This window comes from Nymphalis io, chromosome 23 (genome assembly GCF_905147045.1).
Source record: "Nymphalis io chromosome 23, ilAglIoxx1.1, whole genome shotgun sequence".
Classification (NCBI taxonomy): Eukaryota; Metazoa; Arthropoda; class Insecta; order Lepidoptera; family Nymphalidae; genus Nymphalis; species Nymphalis io.
In genome coordinates, this window is record NC_065910.1 from 4878967 (window position 1) to 4896494 (window position 17528).

Here is a 17528-nt window from a genome sequence, read left to right on the forward strand (position 1 = left end):
GATAAATTAGAAATTGAGAATAATTTAATTTAAAACATTTAGAAGAAGTATTACGATAACACTTTAATTTTATCACAATAGCATAAAATTTTCCAACAAGTAAGCTTATTTTTAAAGCGTAATGGTTGACAGAAAAAGGATTAAGGTACATTATTTTTATTATTATTCTTATAGATAAAATAAGATTTATTTACATAGAAATATAGTAAATACTGCCCGTTAGAAAATAAATACTTTTAATATAATGTATGCCTAACCTTAGTTGTAAGTCTAAGTTATTTTTTTTGTTATTAATTAATTAAAAGTTGCTCAACGGTACTATTCTTATTACTGTTGATATTGATAAGCCTTATCATTTTGACATTTAACCTGAGTTGTGTTATCTAACCTTTCGTAGTATTGATTTTGTAATTTACGAAATAATAATGGCATATGACTTAAAACGGGAAGAGGAAGTAAAAGAGTTCGTTGAGAACCTTGGAATTGAATATCGGTTTGGATGTTACAAAGAAAAAAAGCCCGAAGTCTGTCATCTTCTCGCGGACTATTTAGAAGCCATTAAAAAAGACTTCGATAAAGCGGCTAAAGTATATAAAACTAACTGTTCGGAATACAATTACGGGAAATCATGCTTAAAATACGGTAATTACGCGCTGATAGGACGAGGTCGAGATAAAAGTGATCCACAGGAAGCGTTGAAATATTTCGAAAAGGGTTGCGAGTTAAATGACCCTACATCGTGTCTTCACGCTGGATTGCTACTAACCGCTACTGGCCCTGCTATTACAGTCCAGCGAGATGTCCCTAAAGGTTAGTACAAATTATTTTGTAGATTTAAACAATAGGAGTTATATTAATTATTGTCTAACCTCAATTAAGAATTGCATCATATTGTTTGGTACATATTTATATACAGATTTATGACTTACAAAGCGTTTATTAGTTATCCCATCCTATTCTATAATGTAGTCTGTACAATGGCAAATTACAAGTATATCTATGTAGTATTTAGCTATTATAAAACTATAATTATAATTTGATAGCTTACTTCATGCATTGTTTATTTGACTCATTTACATCTATTTGATCCTATAAAGATGCTTATTGAAACTGAATAAAGACATCATATCTATTGTATATACTGTAAGAAATTAATTAAAAAAAATATTTAATTAAGATGAATAAATGTGTTGCATTATTTTCTAATAAATTTTGTTTGTCCTTGTGGTATGTGCGGTTAAATATTGCAACTAAGTTTTAAACTAATTCAACATAACAGATTGAAAAGAAATTTACTGGTGACCAATATAATATAAAGACAATCTAGTATAGTCTTAATTTTAAACATGGTGCAGGCCCACCTGGGTAGGAACCATCTTCTCAACACATATTCACACATACACACCCAAACAGCAATTCGTAGTATTGTTCTGTGCCAGTTAGAAGGGAAAAGGTTTGAGCCAGTGTAACTACAGTGTAACAACTTGGAACAAAAAAAAATTTGAATATGAAATAATTTTTAATCTTTTAGAAAGTAACAAATAAACAATTATAATTTTTTTCAGGTTACAATTATCTTAAGAAAAGCTGCGATAACAATGAAGCTATGGCGTGTCACTATTTAGCGGGCATGTATCTTAGCGGAGTACCAAAGAATCCAAAAGAATACAATCCTCATAATCCAGAGAAAAACGCCAACATAGATTTCCTAATTAAACCAGATCTAAAACAAGCATTTCAGTTTGCAAAGCGTGGATGTGAATTAGGCAATGTTTTTGCCTGTGCAAATGTCAGTTTGATGTACAAGAAGGGTGATGGTGTTGAGAAAAACGTAGAAGAATCAAAGAGATATTTTGAAATAGCAAAAAATCTACAAAATGCTCATGAAACTACAAAGGAACTCAAATTTCAACAAGGTCTTGACAATAAATAAAATGTATGCTATGAATGTATTGTTAAAATGAAACTGCATTTGTTTTTTTTTAGCAGATATAGTGTGTATTGTTTAATAAAATAAAATATGTGATGATGTTGCTTTTCGTTTTATTAAATACCACAGTAATAGAAACAGCCCATATATCTTCCACTGCTAAAGAGAAGCCTCCTCTTCCCCCTGCTTAAATAAATTTGAAGGTTAAGACACTACGCTACTCTGGTACAGGTAGCTAGATAACCATGTAATAGAATTTTATCCAACATATGTAGATTTCCTTCTAATGTGTTTCGATACCGAGCTATGCATGAGATTATTAGCATATGCAGCATAAAAAACTTTGTACTACTTGTGTTTGATTTTAAATTGTTGTTTTTATAAAATATATATATATATATATTTTAAACAAAACAATATTTAATGAAACTTATAATACATACTGAATAAAAATTGATTAACTATAAAAAAAATTAATACCAAATTTATACGTATGTTTAAAATAGAAATTAAATAAGAATGAATTATAAGTAATAATATAAGGGCGAACCCTTAAATACATAATTTTTTGTAAATGATATTACATTTAGCAAATGCATTCTTTCAATGCAATGTCTGATGGAGACATTACATCTTACAATCAGATTTTATATTCAGTACCACCCTTTTTTCGAAAGGACTTGTTCCATGTGGCCTCGACAGCGTCACCGTACGGCACCATATTATGGAATCTTATACAAGAATATCTTACGCATAATATTGATATTAGTATAATAAATCCGACAAATTGTTCATCATCTATTGTATGTTAAAGAGATAATTAAGACATTCCTTTTCACTACACAGATTGGTATAATCGGGGGGTCCGGATTCGATGATCCAAATCTATTTGAGAATCCCATCGAGAGGGATATTACAACACCTTTTGGGAAACCCTCGGACGTCTTACTAGAGGGTTCCATCAAAGGTGTTTCCTGTGTTCTGTTGGCCAGGCATGGAAGAAAACATCAATTTCAACCAAGGTACTATGCTGTATATAATAGATTATAACTAGTTTTACTCTTAAATGTTACTACTGATTTTTATAATTTAAAGCCATAATATAAAACTGACCTTACCGTCCATAGACATTGGATCTAAGAAATATTAACTAATCTGCGCTCTATATCGCCAATGCACCACCGACCTTGGGAACTAACTTTGGTGGTAGAATATGTGCTTAGTGGGTTGTACCTATCCAGACAGGCTTGCACGCTGGATCGCTACCACCAGGATCCCTTAATTATTAGTATCCTAAACTTTACTCATTTTTTTTTTTTTATAGAATAGGAAGGCGGACGAGCATATGGGCCACCTGATGGTAAGTGGTCACCAACGCTCTTAGACATTGGCATTGTAAGAAATGTCAACCATCGCTTACATATCCAATGCGCCACCAACCTTGGGAACTAAGATTTTATGTCCCTGTAATTACACTGGCTCACTCACCCTTCAAACCGGAACACAACAATATCAAGTATTGCTGTTTTGCGGTAGAATATCTGATGATATAATGATCAGATAATGATCAAACGACATGATATAATTTTATGTATGCAATAAATGTTTTACAGTGACGTCAACTATCGCGCAAACATCTGGGCCTTGAAGCTGGTGGGTTGCACGCATATCCTGGCCACTACGGCAACTGGTTCACTCGTGGAGCAGTACCGGCCTGGAGACTTGGTTGTTTTGGACGATTTCATTGATAGGTATGAATTAACGGGACAATTATATTTTATTTAAAAGCAAACAAATTGTAATCAGATTTGCTGCGTTGAACGCTCATATAACTTCATACATGGCTTCTTTATTGATTTAAGGATTGGAGGTTGATTGTTGATGTTTATCTAGTAATAATGTTAAGTCTAATGTTAATTATTCGGTAAAGAAAATATTTTAACATAATAATATACCAGAATATTAAATATTTTGGTTTGCAGGATAAAATTCATATACAACGCTAGAAATAACCGAATTATTATTCATCATGATATGTTGCCATCATAAAAATATTCATATATTTAGGACATGGGGTCGTCAATGCACGTTCTACGACCGGACGGAGGGCGGTCCGCGTGGCGTGTGTCACCTGCCTATGAAGCCGGCCTTCTGCGAGAAAGCGCGACAAGCGCTGCTCAGCGCTGCACGCAGCAGAGGCCACATCTGCCACGAGAGCGGGACCGCCGTCACTATTCAGGGACCTAGGTCCGCGTGTCTTTCTATGTTATACTGTTGTATATAAATACTCGTGTATTTCGCTGTATGTAAGCTATTCCGGGATCACCGGTCATTCTAAACGCAACAATGTGTCCGAACTAAAATAGAACTCGATATTTAGTATGTTCTCATGAAAATTAACGAATTAGTTGCACAGTTGGCATTGTACATACTTCCTGCAGTTGCCAATTTATTTTCGTCACAATGCCAATATTTTTGGGTAGAAAATACGACCTAGTTCCACGTTTTATGACGCGGCGTAAAAAAAGTATGCTTTTTCTTATTTAAACAATATACTTTCTTATGTATGTCAGGTTTTCCAGTCGTGCTGAAAGTTTAATGCATCGCCAATGGGGCGGACACGTCGTCAACATGACCACCGTACCTGAAGTATGATCTTTACGACCAAAGAATGTCTTAAATATACATTTTATATATTAATGTTGGTTGGCAAACAAAATGCTGACCATACATCTTTTTAATCACAGGTAGTACTAGCGAAGGAAGCAGGTCTGAGCTACGCGGCTGTCGCGCTCGTCACAGACTACGATTGCTGGAGGGAGAACGAACAATCGGTAAATGTTGTCCTTTAAACTAATATTATTTTTATAGCTTATAAGCTATATTGTTTTTTTTTAATATATATTTATTTATACACAATTTGAAGCCAATTTTTTATAATTACTAATGAAAGCTATGTATTAAAATAACCTATTTAATTTTATGTGAGCACGCCTGTGTGGATTTTAATAGTATATTATGTATGTTCAAAAATTATTTCAGTTTAAAGGTTACAATAGTTAATAACTGTTTAGTTTCTTATAATCAAGATCCCTAAGCTATTCTATTATAGCCGAGATGGCCCAGTGGTAAGAACGCGTGAATCTTAACCGATGATCGTGGGTTCAAGCCCGGGCAAGCACCACTGACTTTTCATGTTAATTTTTAATTATAATTCATCTCGTGCTTTACGGTGAAGGAAAACATCGTGAGGAAACCTGCATGTGCCTAATTTCATTGAAATTCTGCCACATGTGTATTCCACCAACCCGCACTGGAGCAGCGTGGTGGAATAAGCTCCAAACCTTCTCCTAAAAAAAAAAAAAAAAAAAAGGGAGAGGAGGCCTTAGCCCAGCAGTGGGACATTTACAGGCTGTTACTGTACTGTTACTGTAAGCTATTCTTTAATATTTTTTTTATGTTTTTATAGTTAGACAAGTTCCTTGTTTTATATTAATATTATTATTAAGCCTGTCATCAATAATTGCACCTAGATATTTTGCCTGCTACTCCTTCCAATGTTGGACAATTGCAATAAATAGTTTTTATGGTAGTAAGATCAAGATTGGAAGGATATATATGCATACGTATATCGTCTTTCGGTAACGTAGCATTGATCTTGCTGAAACACAAATATTTTGCCCCAGAATATTATTGTATTCTAAGCATTTTATTAGCCTATTATTAGTGACTTTTTCTATTATTTTTGACAGTACGCGTAAGTGAGAGAGGTCTATAGCTAGTAGAAAGTTGTTTGTTAAACTAGGGGATTAAAGTAGGGGGGCATACATGGCATAACATGCATTTCTCGGCTGTATCATTTTTTTTAATAAGATTTCCTCCATAGATGATTGTAATGAAGAAAATCTGGTTTCCTGCTGTAATGGATGGTTGAGACAGATGTATACTGGCATCTCGTTTTTGTGTACGATAAGCGGCTATATTATGTGTGAATTACTTTTACAAAAGTGTAAACAACAATTAATAATTTTGCTTTTCCAGTTACTCACACTTACGTTTTTAGTAAATTTCTGGTTTGATGAATAAACTAAAAATAAATAAGGGTTAAAAAAAGGTTTTTTTTTTCAAATTAAAAAATTTGTTGTTACTTATAATATAAAAGATATAAACAAAATACATGATTTTAAATATATTTTTATAAAAGGTATCAGTTAGCGAAGTTCTGGAGATGTTTGCGAGGAACATCAAGAAGGCTATCGATGTAATCGTGGAAGCTGTGCAGATACTCGCTGCAGATTCAGACTACACATACCTCGATTGCCACAAGGTACTCAATCTTAATTCGATAATTTACACTGTCTAATGTTAATAATTATTATAATCAGGCGCATATTATATCTTTAAGACATTTAACGATCGCGTTCTGAAGTGAGTTTCGAGTTGAACTCTACTGATCATGAGTATGAAATACGCAGTTATTTGTTCCAATTTATCGCTTATAAATTGAATATTAATGTAAATGTAATTAATCGAAATATTTGCGTCGAGTGGAAATCGGAAGGGACTTTTTTAAATTTAACTAAAATAATATTTAAAAAAAAATTGACATAGTTATATTTCTGTTTTAAATAAAAAATTAGTCCTTTATACATGAATAAATAAATGTTTAATTTTTGTTGCAGGACCTCGTGACATCTGCTATTATGTTAAAACAGTAAACTGTTTATGAAACAATATACAAGCAATGAAGAATTACGACTTTACCCATAAATGTTGCTTAGAGGGTGATTAGTTAAACAATTGTCGTTTTCTTTCGTATAACAAAATAATGATGACATAAAGAGAAGTATCTGTGTAACTTGAAACGCTAAATAAGATTTATAAATAAGGCCGTTAGTAATTAAGCGAATTGTATTTACTTTCAATGTATTTTCATTTCGAAATAAAACAATGCATTTATGCGTACAATATTTATTGAAGTACTTAAAAATCCAGATATAAAACGAAGTTGATCTTTTACACACTAATAATTACGATTACCTTAATATTAGTTTTGCTATAATTACGTATTTGTTGTGCATTTTAATTAACGTCAAAAACTTATTTCATATTATCTAGCTTTCTTTAAACCATACCCAAAATTATCTGATCGTAAAATGTTATCTCTACGTTCTAGCCGACCAAGCTACAAAGCCACTGACCTGACACGGAGCTCCATTGCGCTGTTATTAACGCAACTCAATCGAAATAATAGAAAAATACACCAAAAAATGATATATTTGTTTAATGTTGTTGCTAGTCGTTGAATATTTTTTTAATCGTAAATGTAAACGAATACAGCGTTACGAACGATAAAATATTTGCGTGCCTAGACAAAGACACATACATAGATTAGATTCCGTTTGTAGGAAATGATTTTTTATGGAAATGTCATATGTATTCGATTGATTACGTGATAAAAAGTTCATTTATTCAATAATTAAGAAAAAGCGCTTCAAAGATCAAAACCGCTACGACCATTATTGTCGATGCACTTTATCTAACCTCCCTTGTATTGAAGAAATAGATATTGATGTTATATAAATAAATTACTGATAAAAACTTGTTTAATGTCCTTAGCATGCTTTTTTTCTATCTGCGTAAATAAATGCGAATGACGTCACGTTTGCCAGCCTCTACTCAGCCTGGTCGACCAGTGTCCCATCGTAACCGTTACTTATAATTACTTAGCGTACCTTAAAGTAAAACATTAAAATAGTTCTTAATTCTTCAAATGCTCTTCTTATCGTCTATATATTTTTATCCTTCGTAGAAAACGTTGAACCAACCTGAAATAATATATTTTATGTACATTTTAATTTATAATAATACGATAGTATTTGAAAGCTGAGATGGCCCAGTGGTAAGAACGCGTGAATCTTAGCCGATGATCGTGAGTTCAAAGCCGGGCAAGCACAACTGAATTTTCATGTGCTTAATTTGTGATTATAATTCATCTCGTACTTTACGGTGAAGGAAAACATCGTGAGGAAACCTGCATGTGTATAAATTCATTGAAATTCTGCCACATGTGTATTCCACCAACCCGCATTGGAGCAGCGTGGTGGAATAAGCTCCAAACCTTCTCCTCAAAAAAGAGGAGAGGAGGCCTTTAGCGCAGCAGTGGGACATTCACAGGCTGTTACGGATAGTATTTTTGTAATTTAAATATGTTAAAAATACTTAATAGAAGTTTATCGCTGTTTAACATTAAGACTTTTAATAGGACAATTTATAATGAATTTTGAAAAGTTAAAGACTTGCATTACTTGAAAAATTGTAACAACAAGCAAATGTATTTTTACTAGCATATTGTTTATGCATTTATTCTATTCTGTAATGAGTTAAACGGCACCTTTAGTTCAGTTCTTAGGCCAGGGGTTCCTGGCGTGCTGTCCGGGGATCATGTCTAGCAAGTACTGTCGCTGGGCCTCCGCCACGCGTTGCATCTCCGCCGCCATGGCCGCGCCGCCGCTCCCACCCTTTCCCGCTGGAAAATACAACGTAGAAGCAGATCAAATGCTCCAATAATACACAATTTTAGTTGACAAGCAAATAATCAATGTCCTAACAGTTGTTTAATGTTTATTCCAATTTACTTGTATAGTCATTCCAAGAGCAGGAGTAAAGATAAATAAACAGTTCTCACATTAAACCGATAGGACGACATTAGTCGAGATCTATGGTCTGTGCTATTATGCTGTGTTCATTATGGAATCGTGAAAAAAATACGTTTTGAATGTCGACGAAGGAGGTATCGTATAAATAAATGTATATTAATCAAGAACTGTTTGTATTTGTAAAAGAATATGTAAATCTAGAATTTGTTTATTTTTCCTCCATCCGTCATGGAAAGTAGTGCTGTGCTGCTACTGAGAATTTTCTAACAGAAAAACCCAATTACTTTTTATTGGCCCGACCTGAGGGAATTGAACCCAGGACCTCCGGGTCTACGGCCTTACATCAAGCCACTAGACCAACGAGGCAGTCAAGTTTAGTATATTGTACGTCTGAAGTTTGGTCATTGTAATGTTGAAATTCATTTCATGCCATTTAATTTATTAAATAGCTTATATATGACTAGTAAACAAATTAACCATCGATCGGAATCTTAATGAAGCATCAAAAAATCAGACAGCATGAAATGACTATGTATTCCACTGCCGTTCTCGTGTCACCAGAGAGGTGGGATAAAATAACGAAGTCGGTGCATACGTACAGCGCTTACCTAGCGCGCTGGCCTGCGCCATGGCCAGCTGGTAGGTGTAGAGCAGCGGCGAGAACTGCATCATGGCCGCCGCCGCCGCCGCGGGCGACACGCCGCCGCCGCCGCCCGCGCCGCTCAGCCCTGGTGATGTAACGTTTCATAAAAATGTATAAAACATTAACAAATTAACCTTAAAAAGAATGTCCATAAAATCGTTTAACGTCCAAAATGGATATGTCTTTATATGGTATAACATATCTTAAGATGGTATGCTAAGTATGAACACTGACCTCTAAGTAATTGATGCTGCAATGCTTGCATGGCTGCTGCGCTTTGCTGTTCGAATGCCATCTGAGCCGCGGCTGCTGCGGCCAGTTGCTGGAAATTAGAAGTATGATTAACATACATGTATGTATGTCAAGCATTTAGAAAAAGTATTATATACATATATATGTATATTATAGAATAGGAAGGCGGACGAGCATATGGGCCACCTGATGGTAAGTGGTCACCAACGCCTATACATTAGACATTGGCATTGTAAGAAATGTTAGCTATCGCTTACATCGCCAATGCGCCATCAACCTTGGAAACTAAGATGTTATGTCCATGTGCCTGTAATTACCCTGGCTCACTCACCCTTCAAACCAGAATACAACCACTGTACCATACCAAGTACTGCTGTTTTGCGGTAGAATATCTGATGAGTGGGTGGTACCTACCCAGACGAGCTTGCACAAAGCTCTTCAACCATATATGCATATTAAGTTGTGAAAAATTACATACCTGATGTTGCTTGCTGCTACTTCCCTGGCTACTGGTGCTCGAGGACGATCCTGTAACGTTAACAATTCGGGCAAGTTCGTGTCTGACCAAAGAGACGGTGGGCAATCGTAGATATGCAAGTCATATGATATTATGTCAAATAATAAAACAACATGAGGTCTTTGCACCTAATAAAAACTTCGGTGCATCGAAGAGAGTGAGACCGCGCGAAGCTCGTTGCAAGAGTAATGCGAATAATAAAGCGTGTCGTGTTTTTACCTTTACCTTTCTTGGAGGGCGGGTCGGGGTCGCGCGGGTGCGCGCGCAGCGCGGCGCCGGGCGCGGGCGGCGGCGGCTTGGCGGGCGCGGGCGGCGCGGGCGCGGGCGCGGCGTGGCGCGGGCGCGCGGGCGGCGGCGCGCGGTGGTGGTGCGCGTGCGCGTGCGCGTGCGCGGGCGGCGGCGCGGGCGCGGCGGGCGCGGGCGGCGGCGACGGCGCGGCCAGGCGCCGCTCGATCTCCTGCTCCTGCTGCAGCGCGCGCACGAAGGCCGTCTTGAGGCGCGCGGTGTGCTCGGCCTTGAGCGCGCGCTTCACGTTGCCGGACACGCAGAGCTCGCACAGCCGGCGCGCGTGCGGCGCCAGCGAGCAGGCGAAGGTGGCGTCCTGGCGGCGCGGCGGGGCGCGCTCCCAGCGCCACACGGCCGTGAAGTCGCTGCCGCACTGCGCGCACACGGCGGGCACGCTCGAGCGCGGCATGCTGTCGGGCATATTAGGCCACCTCTGTTAAACTACGCTTCCTATCGTGGTTAGGTGACGTTAATTTTTTGGCTTAAATACTTCTACTGAAATTCATTTATTGATAAATACCGGTCTTCGTTGGTGAGATAGTCTACGACGTGCTCGAGCCCCACCAGGTACACGAAGTCCGTGTTGCTGGGAGAGGGAATGAAGTTCATCTCCGGCGGCGGGGGTTTAGGTGGTGGAATCTATTTGCAAATTTCATCGTTAGCACGATACGTCACGAACACAACTTTTTACTCATATTAATTTAAACATTATCAAAAAAAATTGATCTCATGAATTTTGAAAAATTGTTGCCTTCAATTAAGTTATATTAATATATACGTGGAGGGAATCTTCATATCTTTAAGAAGGTAAATTGATGTTGGTAACTAACTCCCTCGTCTGTACGATATAACTATGTACCGATGACGACTCTATAAAAATGATCAGCGTGGACCTGCAGCAGTGTCTTCTCTAGTTGCTTGCGCAGTGCGAGCTTGGCGGCGGCCTGTCGCTGGGCCGGTGTCTGCGTCTCCTCGGAACTGCGGGAGCTCGTCTGTGCGGACACAACAGTTACATATAATGTGATACATCATTATAACTACTTTTTTTTTTAAACTCATTTAAAAAAAAGACAATCTTTTTTTTAATTTATAGCAAAAAATACTTTAGAATTTGCGTCTGAAATCGGTTTTTTGTTAATTGATTTGTTAATTGAATTTATGTTTAATAAACAATACAATAGTGTAAGAAGTCAACATCACTTTCTCATACTCACTGCATCGCTTGTACTACTGGTGACCGATGAGTTATCCTGAGCGGGCTTGTAATGAAATAATCATTTTATACTTCCATTAACGTCGGAGTTATGGTGCCTAATTATGTGTATGTATGTATTAGTTTTATTCGCAACTTACTTTTATTTACATACAGACTGTGACTGAGTACATACATACATAGATAAAAAATATACATTAAAACCTGTATACCAACATCAAACATTTTAAAGAATATGCAAAGATGTTAATATAATGTGACAATACAATGTTAAACAGTGGCCAACGCTTCTCCAAAGGTGTGTTTAACGGTGAGATACTACTATTAAAAACTTCTGTATATTGATATTCTTGAAATTACAATATGCAAACACTGAACTCTAAAATTAGAACGTAGTGAAAAGTGTGTGAAAAAATACAATTTCGGTTGTCACAATTAGCTTGGTAGTACTCTTATCGAGACGACCATAAGAAAATATAATTATTTCAGATCTACTAGTAACTATAAAATGTTTTTATGTATCAATGTTGGATATTATATAACTGGTCAAGATAGATACCACTTATCAATTATTCGTTAGTCACATGGTACACGAGGGTCAAAACATTTTTGTGGCCATGCTAATATATAAGGGGAAGTATTCGTTCAGCTTAGGGTGGTGATATAAAAAACATTCAAGTAACCTTGGGTGTGGAGTGCGAGGCCGGCGGCGGCGCGGGCGTGATGGTAACGGACGGCGTGATGCTGGCGCCGCCGCTCGACGACGACTGCGGACACGTTTTTTTAATGACTCATAACAAAAATAAACATCTTTTCGATCAAAAAATAATAATTATAATCAAAGAATAAAAATATTGATCGAATGAACGACATCCTTATTGGTCATCAGTGGTTATCAACTACTACATTAAAAAATATATCTAATTACAATATTATTATTCCCAGTTGTTACAAATGATTTCAGTTACTGTGACGTCAAAGGACGTTTAATTAATCATTTGTATATTATGAAAATAATTATAATCATGTAAAATAATGACAATAGTAAGTACATAAGGTTGTCGCTCATCAAGGCGTATAGTACATACATTGACACGTACCTGCGAGCGGTAGGGGCCGGGAGTGAGCGTGGCGCCGCCGGGCAGGTTGGAGGAGCGCCGAGACGCGCCCGGCGCCAGCGCACCCGCACTCGCGCACGCCGCACCCGCCGCGCGCTGCGGGACCACGCTTTATACTTATACTACACCAGCGGGGTGGTACCATGGCAGAAATTCCACATGCACCGTTATAAACATGCGAAACCGAAAGTCGGTTTTGTGAGTTACATTCAATCTCCAGAGCTATATATTATTGTCTTTAAAACTAAAAGCTCGTAATTGTTTCCTTTAACCTTATTCTACCACTCTGCTCCAGTGCATGTTACTGAATTTCAAGACACGAGCAAGACACACTCAAAAAAATTCCATCACCGCTGAGCACGAGATAAATAATTATACATATAAATGAAGCATATGTAAAGTTGATTGAGCCTGTTCGGATTTCAACCTGCGATATTCGATTTCAATTGAAGTATTGTATACAGTAGTACAAAGCGCACCTTGCTGTGCTGATGCGCGGGCGGCGGCGCGGGGGTGACGGTGACGCCGGGCGGCACCACGCAGCCGCTGCCGGCCAGCGCCGCGCCCGCCGCGCATGCGCTCGCTGACTCCTGGGGGGGTTACATTACTGTTACATTACTTGGTATTTTACTCTCTCCAATTACACTTAATTATGTACAAATTATTTTCTACTTTTTTAAAAACATCAAACCTTATCTACTGAGTTGAATGATTTCTGAGATAGGAAAATTATTAACGCTGATAAATAAGAGTATTGTAGCTCTTCTTACAAGAACTGCTCTGGTTAATGATTGCGTGCAAGAGATTGCTGCTTTAACAATAAGGTCACCTCTGATGCAAACATGTATATTCTGATAAATTATAATATCCTATTACCATGCATATATGTTATTTGGTGATGTGAATAAAAAAGGTAACACAATGGAAAAAAATACCAAAGTAATATTTTTAACATTAAACATAAAAACTGTAATTGTCTACCAACCGCTGCCTTGGCCGGTGGTATGGTGGCGGCCTGCTGCGACTGGCGCAGCTTCCTCAGCAGCACGAGTCGCGTCTCCTCGGCACGCAGCTTCTCTCTCAGTGCGCGGAGTCTACGTTCACGTTCCCATATCTCTGCACTCGATAACTCCTGAAAAAATAAACTTTTTATATATATATATATATATATATTTATTATTATAAAATTAATTATTATTTCTTGACATCTTACCATCATGAAATAAAGAAAATATTTAAAAATAAGTTGAGAAATTTTGCATGAAAAATAAAGAAAATACCATGAATAAATTACACTATAAAAGATCAGCTCATAAACTATAAACATTAGAATGTGTGTAGCCCACCCTGTGACCGGTTATCGGTAGCGGAGGCTCATTCTCGTCGTCGGAGTCCTCGTCGTCCTGCGGGTCGCGCGGGGACTCGGGCGGCAGGGCGGGCGGCACCGCGCTCGCTGTTATAGAAACATTCACAGCGCCTGTGTTCAGCTTGCTGCTTACATCTACACAGAACTTTACTTTAACCGACTTTCGAGACACACTAAGTAGACAAACAGAGTTGGCCTGTTATGTCATTTTTTGGATATAGCAACATATGTTCCACTTGACATAACAGGGTCAAGATTGGTTGGCACGCAAAAAGTATGCATGTAGTGTGTTCAAATGTCAAAAAAATATAATAATACATACATACTGGTATGTATATAATAATAAACATATCAAAATTTAATTAACAGTAATTTTTTAATAATATATCTTACTAGTATTCAACCGCGTGATAGGGGGAGGGGGGGGGGCGTTTATTAGGTAAGCAAAATTATGCCTGTGTCTATGACCGTACAACAACCGACGTAAGGTTCAAGCTTCCTTCATACCAAAATTTATCAAAATCGGTTCAGTGGTTTAGCTTTGAAATGTGGCGGTTCTGTTTCCTTCAACATATTATTTGTGATTTTCTTATTTAATTAAAGAAAGGTTCTCAATTGTTTTGTGTCAATTGATTCTTATTCTCATTAAATTATTAAAAATTAATTAATTAGTAGTTTTTATAAATAACCCGTAAATGGTGCAGGGGCAGGCAGTGAAGGTTTGCGATGAGGCGGTGCTGCCGGCAGAAGAACTATGTCGGGGCTCTCTGCATAACTGCGTTGCTCCGATCTTGGGCGTAGTACTCTCTTACCACTCGCACCCTGATGTATAATAAATATTATTAATACAATTCATAGTCCAAATTATGTTTCTATTACTAGTGTATATTCACTATTAATTATATACTTTGAAATTATCAATATTATGTATAAAAAAATTAATATTTTTTTTAATTAGTCTTTATAATAAAACATTACAACTACATACTATTTATAACTAAAAAAATATGAAACATGATCTTACATTTATACTCACTCTATCAATCTTGAGATTTGCAAAATATAAAAAAGAGCATTATTAACACATAACATAATTTATTTTACATTACAATACACACAATTTAAGTCGGCTGGATAGAAAACAATTGTTTTTTTTTTTAAACTGAGGAGTACATTATCATAAATAGTGGATTACTGATATTTTTATTACCAATTTATTATGTGTTCAAGAAAATAATTAGATTTAACATATCAAAAGCAAACTTAGTATGTAAGGCAGCTTGTTTCCTTGGAGAGGTTTCCATCAACACACCCAAAAAAGAAAAATTTAATAATACAGACAGATATTTAACAGGTTGACATATATAGTCAACTAAATTTTTTTCATAGTTAACTTTTTTATGTGTTGGAATTTTTCAGAGAGCCTAACTTTTTAATGGGCCAAAATAGGTTGCATGCATTCATCACAATTATCAAGTGTAACAAATATTTTCCAATTAAGCTATGCAAAAAAACTAAATACGGTAGTTTTTTTTCGCATACAAATTCTTGAGTGATGAAGACTGAAGTTGTTATATATCGATTTATTAATTTAATTGAGAGTTAAATGTTATAGTTATTTATTGAATTTATCAATATTAACTTTTGAGGTAAAAAAAGGAAAACATAATCATATACCATTGGAAATATTTTGTTTATGACATATAACAAACAATTTATATTGATCCTTTTTTTGATGAATCAATTGAAAGCATTTAAATAAAGAGAAACTTACATGAGGAGGTGGTTGTGCTGGTGTTATTGTCAAGCCACTAGCCGTCAATGCTCTGAGTTCACTCAACTCAGGCGGTAGAGACCTGCTAAAAGTTTTCATGTTTTGTTAATTTTTGCTTGTTATAATATATTTATTAAAAACAAAAGTCTAATTTGATGATAAATATAATAGTACAGTAAAACAGTAGCAGCTTAAGTATGTCCCACAGCTGGGCTAAGACCGCCTCTTCCTTTTTGATAAAGTATAGAGCTTATTCCACCAAGCTGCCCCAATGCAGTATGGTAGAATACACATGAGGCAGAATTTCAGTGAAATTAGACACATGCAAGTTTCCTCGTGATGTTTCCCTTCACGATATAGCGTGAGATGATTATATTCACAAATTAAGCACATGAAAATTCAGTGGTGCTTGCCTAGGTTTGAACCCACGATCATCAATTAAGATTCACGTGTTCTTACCACTCGGCCATCTCGGCGTTTATGATAAATATATTGGTTTTAAATTATCAAGTATATTAGGTTGGCCATTTACATAAAGTATGAAATAATCAATTTTTTTTCAATAATGCATCCGATTTCTTGTTATGACATTTTTTTTATTATTAACTACATCTTTCATAACAAAAATAAATGCCATACCTAATAACACTTGTATGTGGAAAAGCAATAATCGCGACGAATATATTTTTCTAAACATTGTGTGAGTATACAGAATATTTACGTTTTTAAAGTATATATTTTACATATTACAACGTGTACTCACTAGTTCTAGGTCATAAATTAAAAAAAAAGATATTAATCTTACCTTACGCTAAGGTCCACCGCCGAATCGTCTACGTCCATTGTACTCAGCCACTGCACAATTAATTAGCGAAAATTATACAATCACCAAAAATCAATACAACACAATAAAGGGTTGTCATAATATATTTCAATTATTCAGCAACCACAAATACATAATCATAACGAAATAATGATAAACACTGCATTACGATTAAAGGTAACGTTGAATTAACAATATAAATACGAGTAAAAAAGTAAATTAATTTTCACTAACGCCAAAATAAATGACAGAAAGCTGACAAATTGTCATGGACCCCTTGCTACAACTAAATCAAGATATATTTAAAATGTTCAATCTAACATGTTTAAGAATAAATATTAAAATTATTATTCACCTTTTAACACATTTGATGCCACAGTTTTTCTGTTTTTACACACATTTATTCAAAAATACGGTTTTTTACAATGTATAATGTACACAGCAGGAGCCAGGTAAAAGCATAGATTAAAATACTTGAATACTTTACTTGGTGAAGTTGACTATGTTACCATATTCAACAGCTAGCTATAATTTAATATCTATTGACATTTTTAGTTTGGTTAAAATTTTCGCATTAGTATAAGTTTTTGAAAAGAGGTGCTTGTAAATTGATTCTTAAAAATATGAATTATGAAGACTTGTAGAACACTGAGAATGTTAACTTCTCTTGGTTTATCTAGCGGATTTTTTTATTATTATTATTGTAACAAGTAGCATTCACTTTTCATTCAAATTGATCCAATTATTGAAAGAAAAACATTTTTATTTCATCTCTAAGAAGCTTAATATATCATTTACGTACTTACTGTACATTGTTATTTGTTTTTATTGTAAGTAGATATTTTTATTTTAAATTTTGTATAAAAAATGCTACTTTACGTCTTAAAGTGAATAAATAATGTAATTTTTTCAACTATTTAAATGTTGAAGAAATTGTATAGTTGTGTC

At 35.8% G+C, this 17528-nt stretch overlaps 3 protein-coding genes across 10 annotated transcripts; 2 read left to right on the forward strand and 1 right to left on the reverse strand.

The window, feature by feature from the left end:
• Positions 1-3: 3 nt before the first annotated feature.
• On the forward strand, positions 4-6900 carry LOC126777729 (S-methyl-5'-thioadenosine phosphorylase). Its single transcript, XM_050500886.1, has 8 exons — positions 4-145; positions 2777-2952; positions 3544-3681; positions 3998-4177; positions 4504-4579; positions 4678-4764; positions 6135-6257; positions 6613-6900. Exons 1-8 carry the CDS (start codon positions 122-124, stop codon positions 6646-6648), a joined length of 840 nt encoding a protein of 279 aa, XP_050356843.1. The 5' UTR covers positions 4-121; the 3' UTR covers positions 6649-6900.
• Positions 308-2033, forward strand: LOC126777730 (cytochrome c oxidase assembly factor 7 homolog). The gene is made up of 2 exons (XM_050500887.1): positions 308-810; positions 1566-2033. The coding sequence occupies exons 1-2, from the start codon at positions 426-428 to the stop codon at positions 1931-1933; spliced, it is 753 nt and encodes a 250-aa protein (XP_050356844.1). The 5' UTR covers positions 308-425; the 3' UTR covers positions 1934-2033.
• On the reverse strand, positions 6886-17057 carry LOC126777727 (transcriptional repressor p66-alpha). 8 transcript variants are annotated; one of them, XM_050500878.1, is made up of 19 exons: positions 16936-17057; positions 16563-16612; positions 15758-15839; positions 15008-15028; positions 14673-14805; positions 13964-14118; positions 13603-13749; positions 13097-13207; positions 12600-12713; positions 12183-12266; positions 11501-11545; positions 11180-11278; positions 10807-10925; positions 10221-10696; positions 9963-10012; positions 9467-9554; positions 9189-9317; positions 8325-8459; positions 6886-7758 (listed from the first exon to the last, which is right to left on the reverse strand). In XM_050500878.1, exons 2-18 carry the CDS (start codon positions 16598-16600, stop codon positions 8332-8334), a joined length of 2019 nt encoding a protein of 672 aa, XP_050356835.1. In that variant the 5' UTR covers positions 16601-16612; positions 16936-17057; the 3' UTR covers positions 6886-7758; positions 8325-8331. The 8 variants fall into 8 exon arrangements, with proteins under 8 accessions (XP_050356835.1, XP_050356839.1, XP_050356834.1 ...); XM_050500882.1 differs by having other exon boundaries at positions 13964-14070; positions 15758-15842; XM_050500877.1 differs by having other exon boundaries at positions 15758-15842.
• Between the last annotated feature and the right edge of the window lie 471 nt (positions 17058-17528).

Bases quoted from the DNA above. Each gene is read 5' to 3' on its own strand.
- LOC126777730 (XM_050500887.1), top strand. From the start codon at position 426: ATGGCATATGACTTAAAACGGGAAGAGGAAGTAAAAGAGTTCGTTGAG. The intron at 811-1,565 runs GTTAGTACAAAT...AATTTTTTTCAG, and splicing joins CCAGCGAGATGTCCCTAAAG to GTTACAATTATCTTAAGAAA.
- LOC126777729 (XM_050500886.1), top strand. From the start codon at position 122: ATGGTTGACAGAAAAAGGATTAAG. The intron at 2,953-3,543 runs GTACTATGCTGT...AATGTTTTACAG, and splicing joins AAACATCAATTTCAACCAAG to TGACGTCAACTATCGCGCAA. The intron at 6,258-6,612 runs GTACTCAATCTT...TTTTTGTTGCAG, and splicing joins CATACCTCGATTGCCACAAG to GACCTCGTGACATCTGCTAT.
- LOC126777727 (XM_050500877.1), bottom strand. From the start codon at position 16,600: ATGGACGTAGACGATTCGGCGGTGGACCTTAGCGTAAG. The intron at 14,806-15,007 runs GTAAGATCATGT...ATTATACATCAG, and splicing joins TTGATAGAGTGAGTATAAAT to GGTGCGAGTGGTAAGAGAGT. The intron at 10,013-10,220 runs GTAAAAACACGA...TTAACGTTACAG, and splicing joins GCCCTCCAAGAAAGGTAAAG to GATCGTCCTCGAGCACCAGT.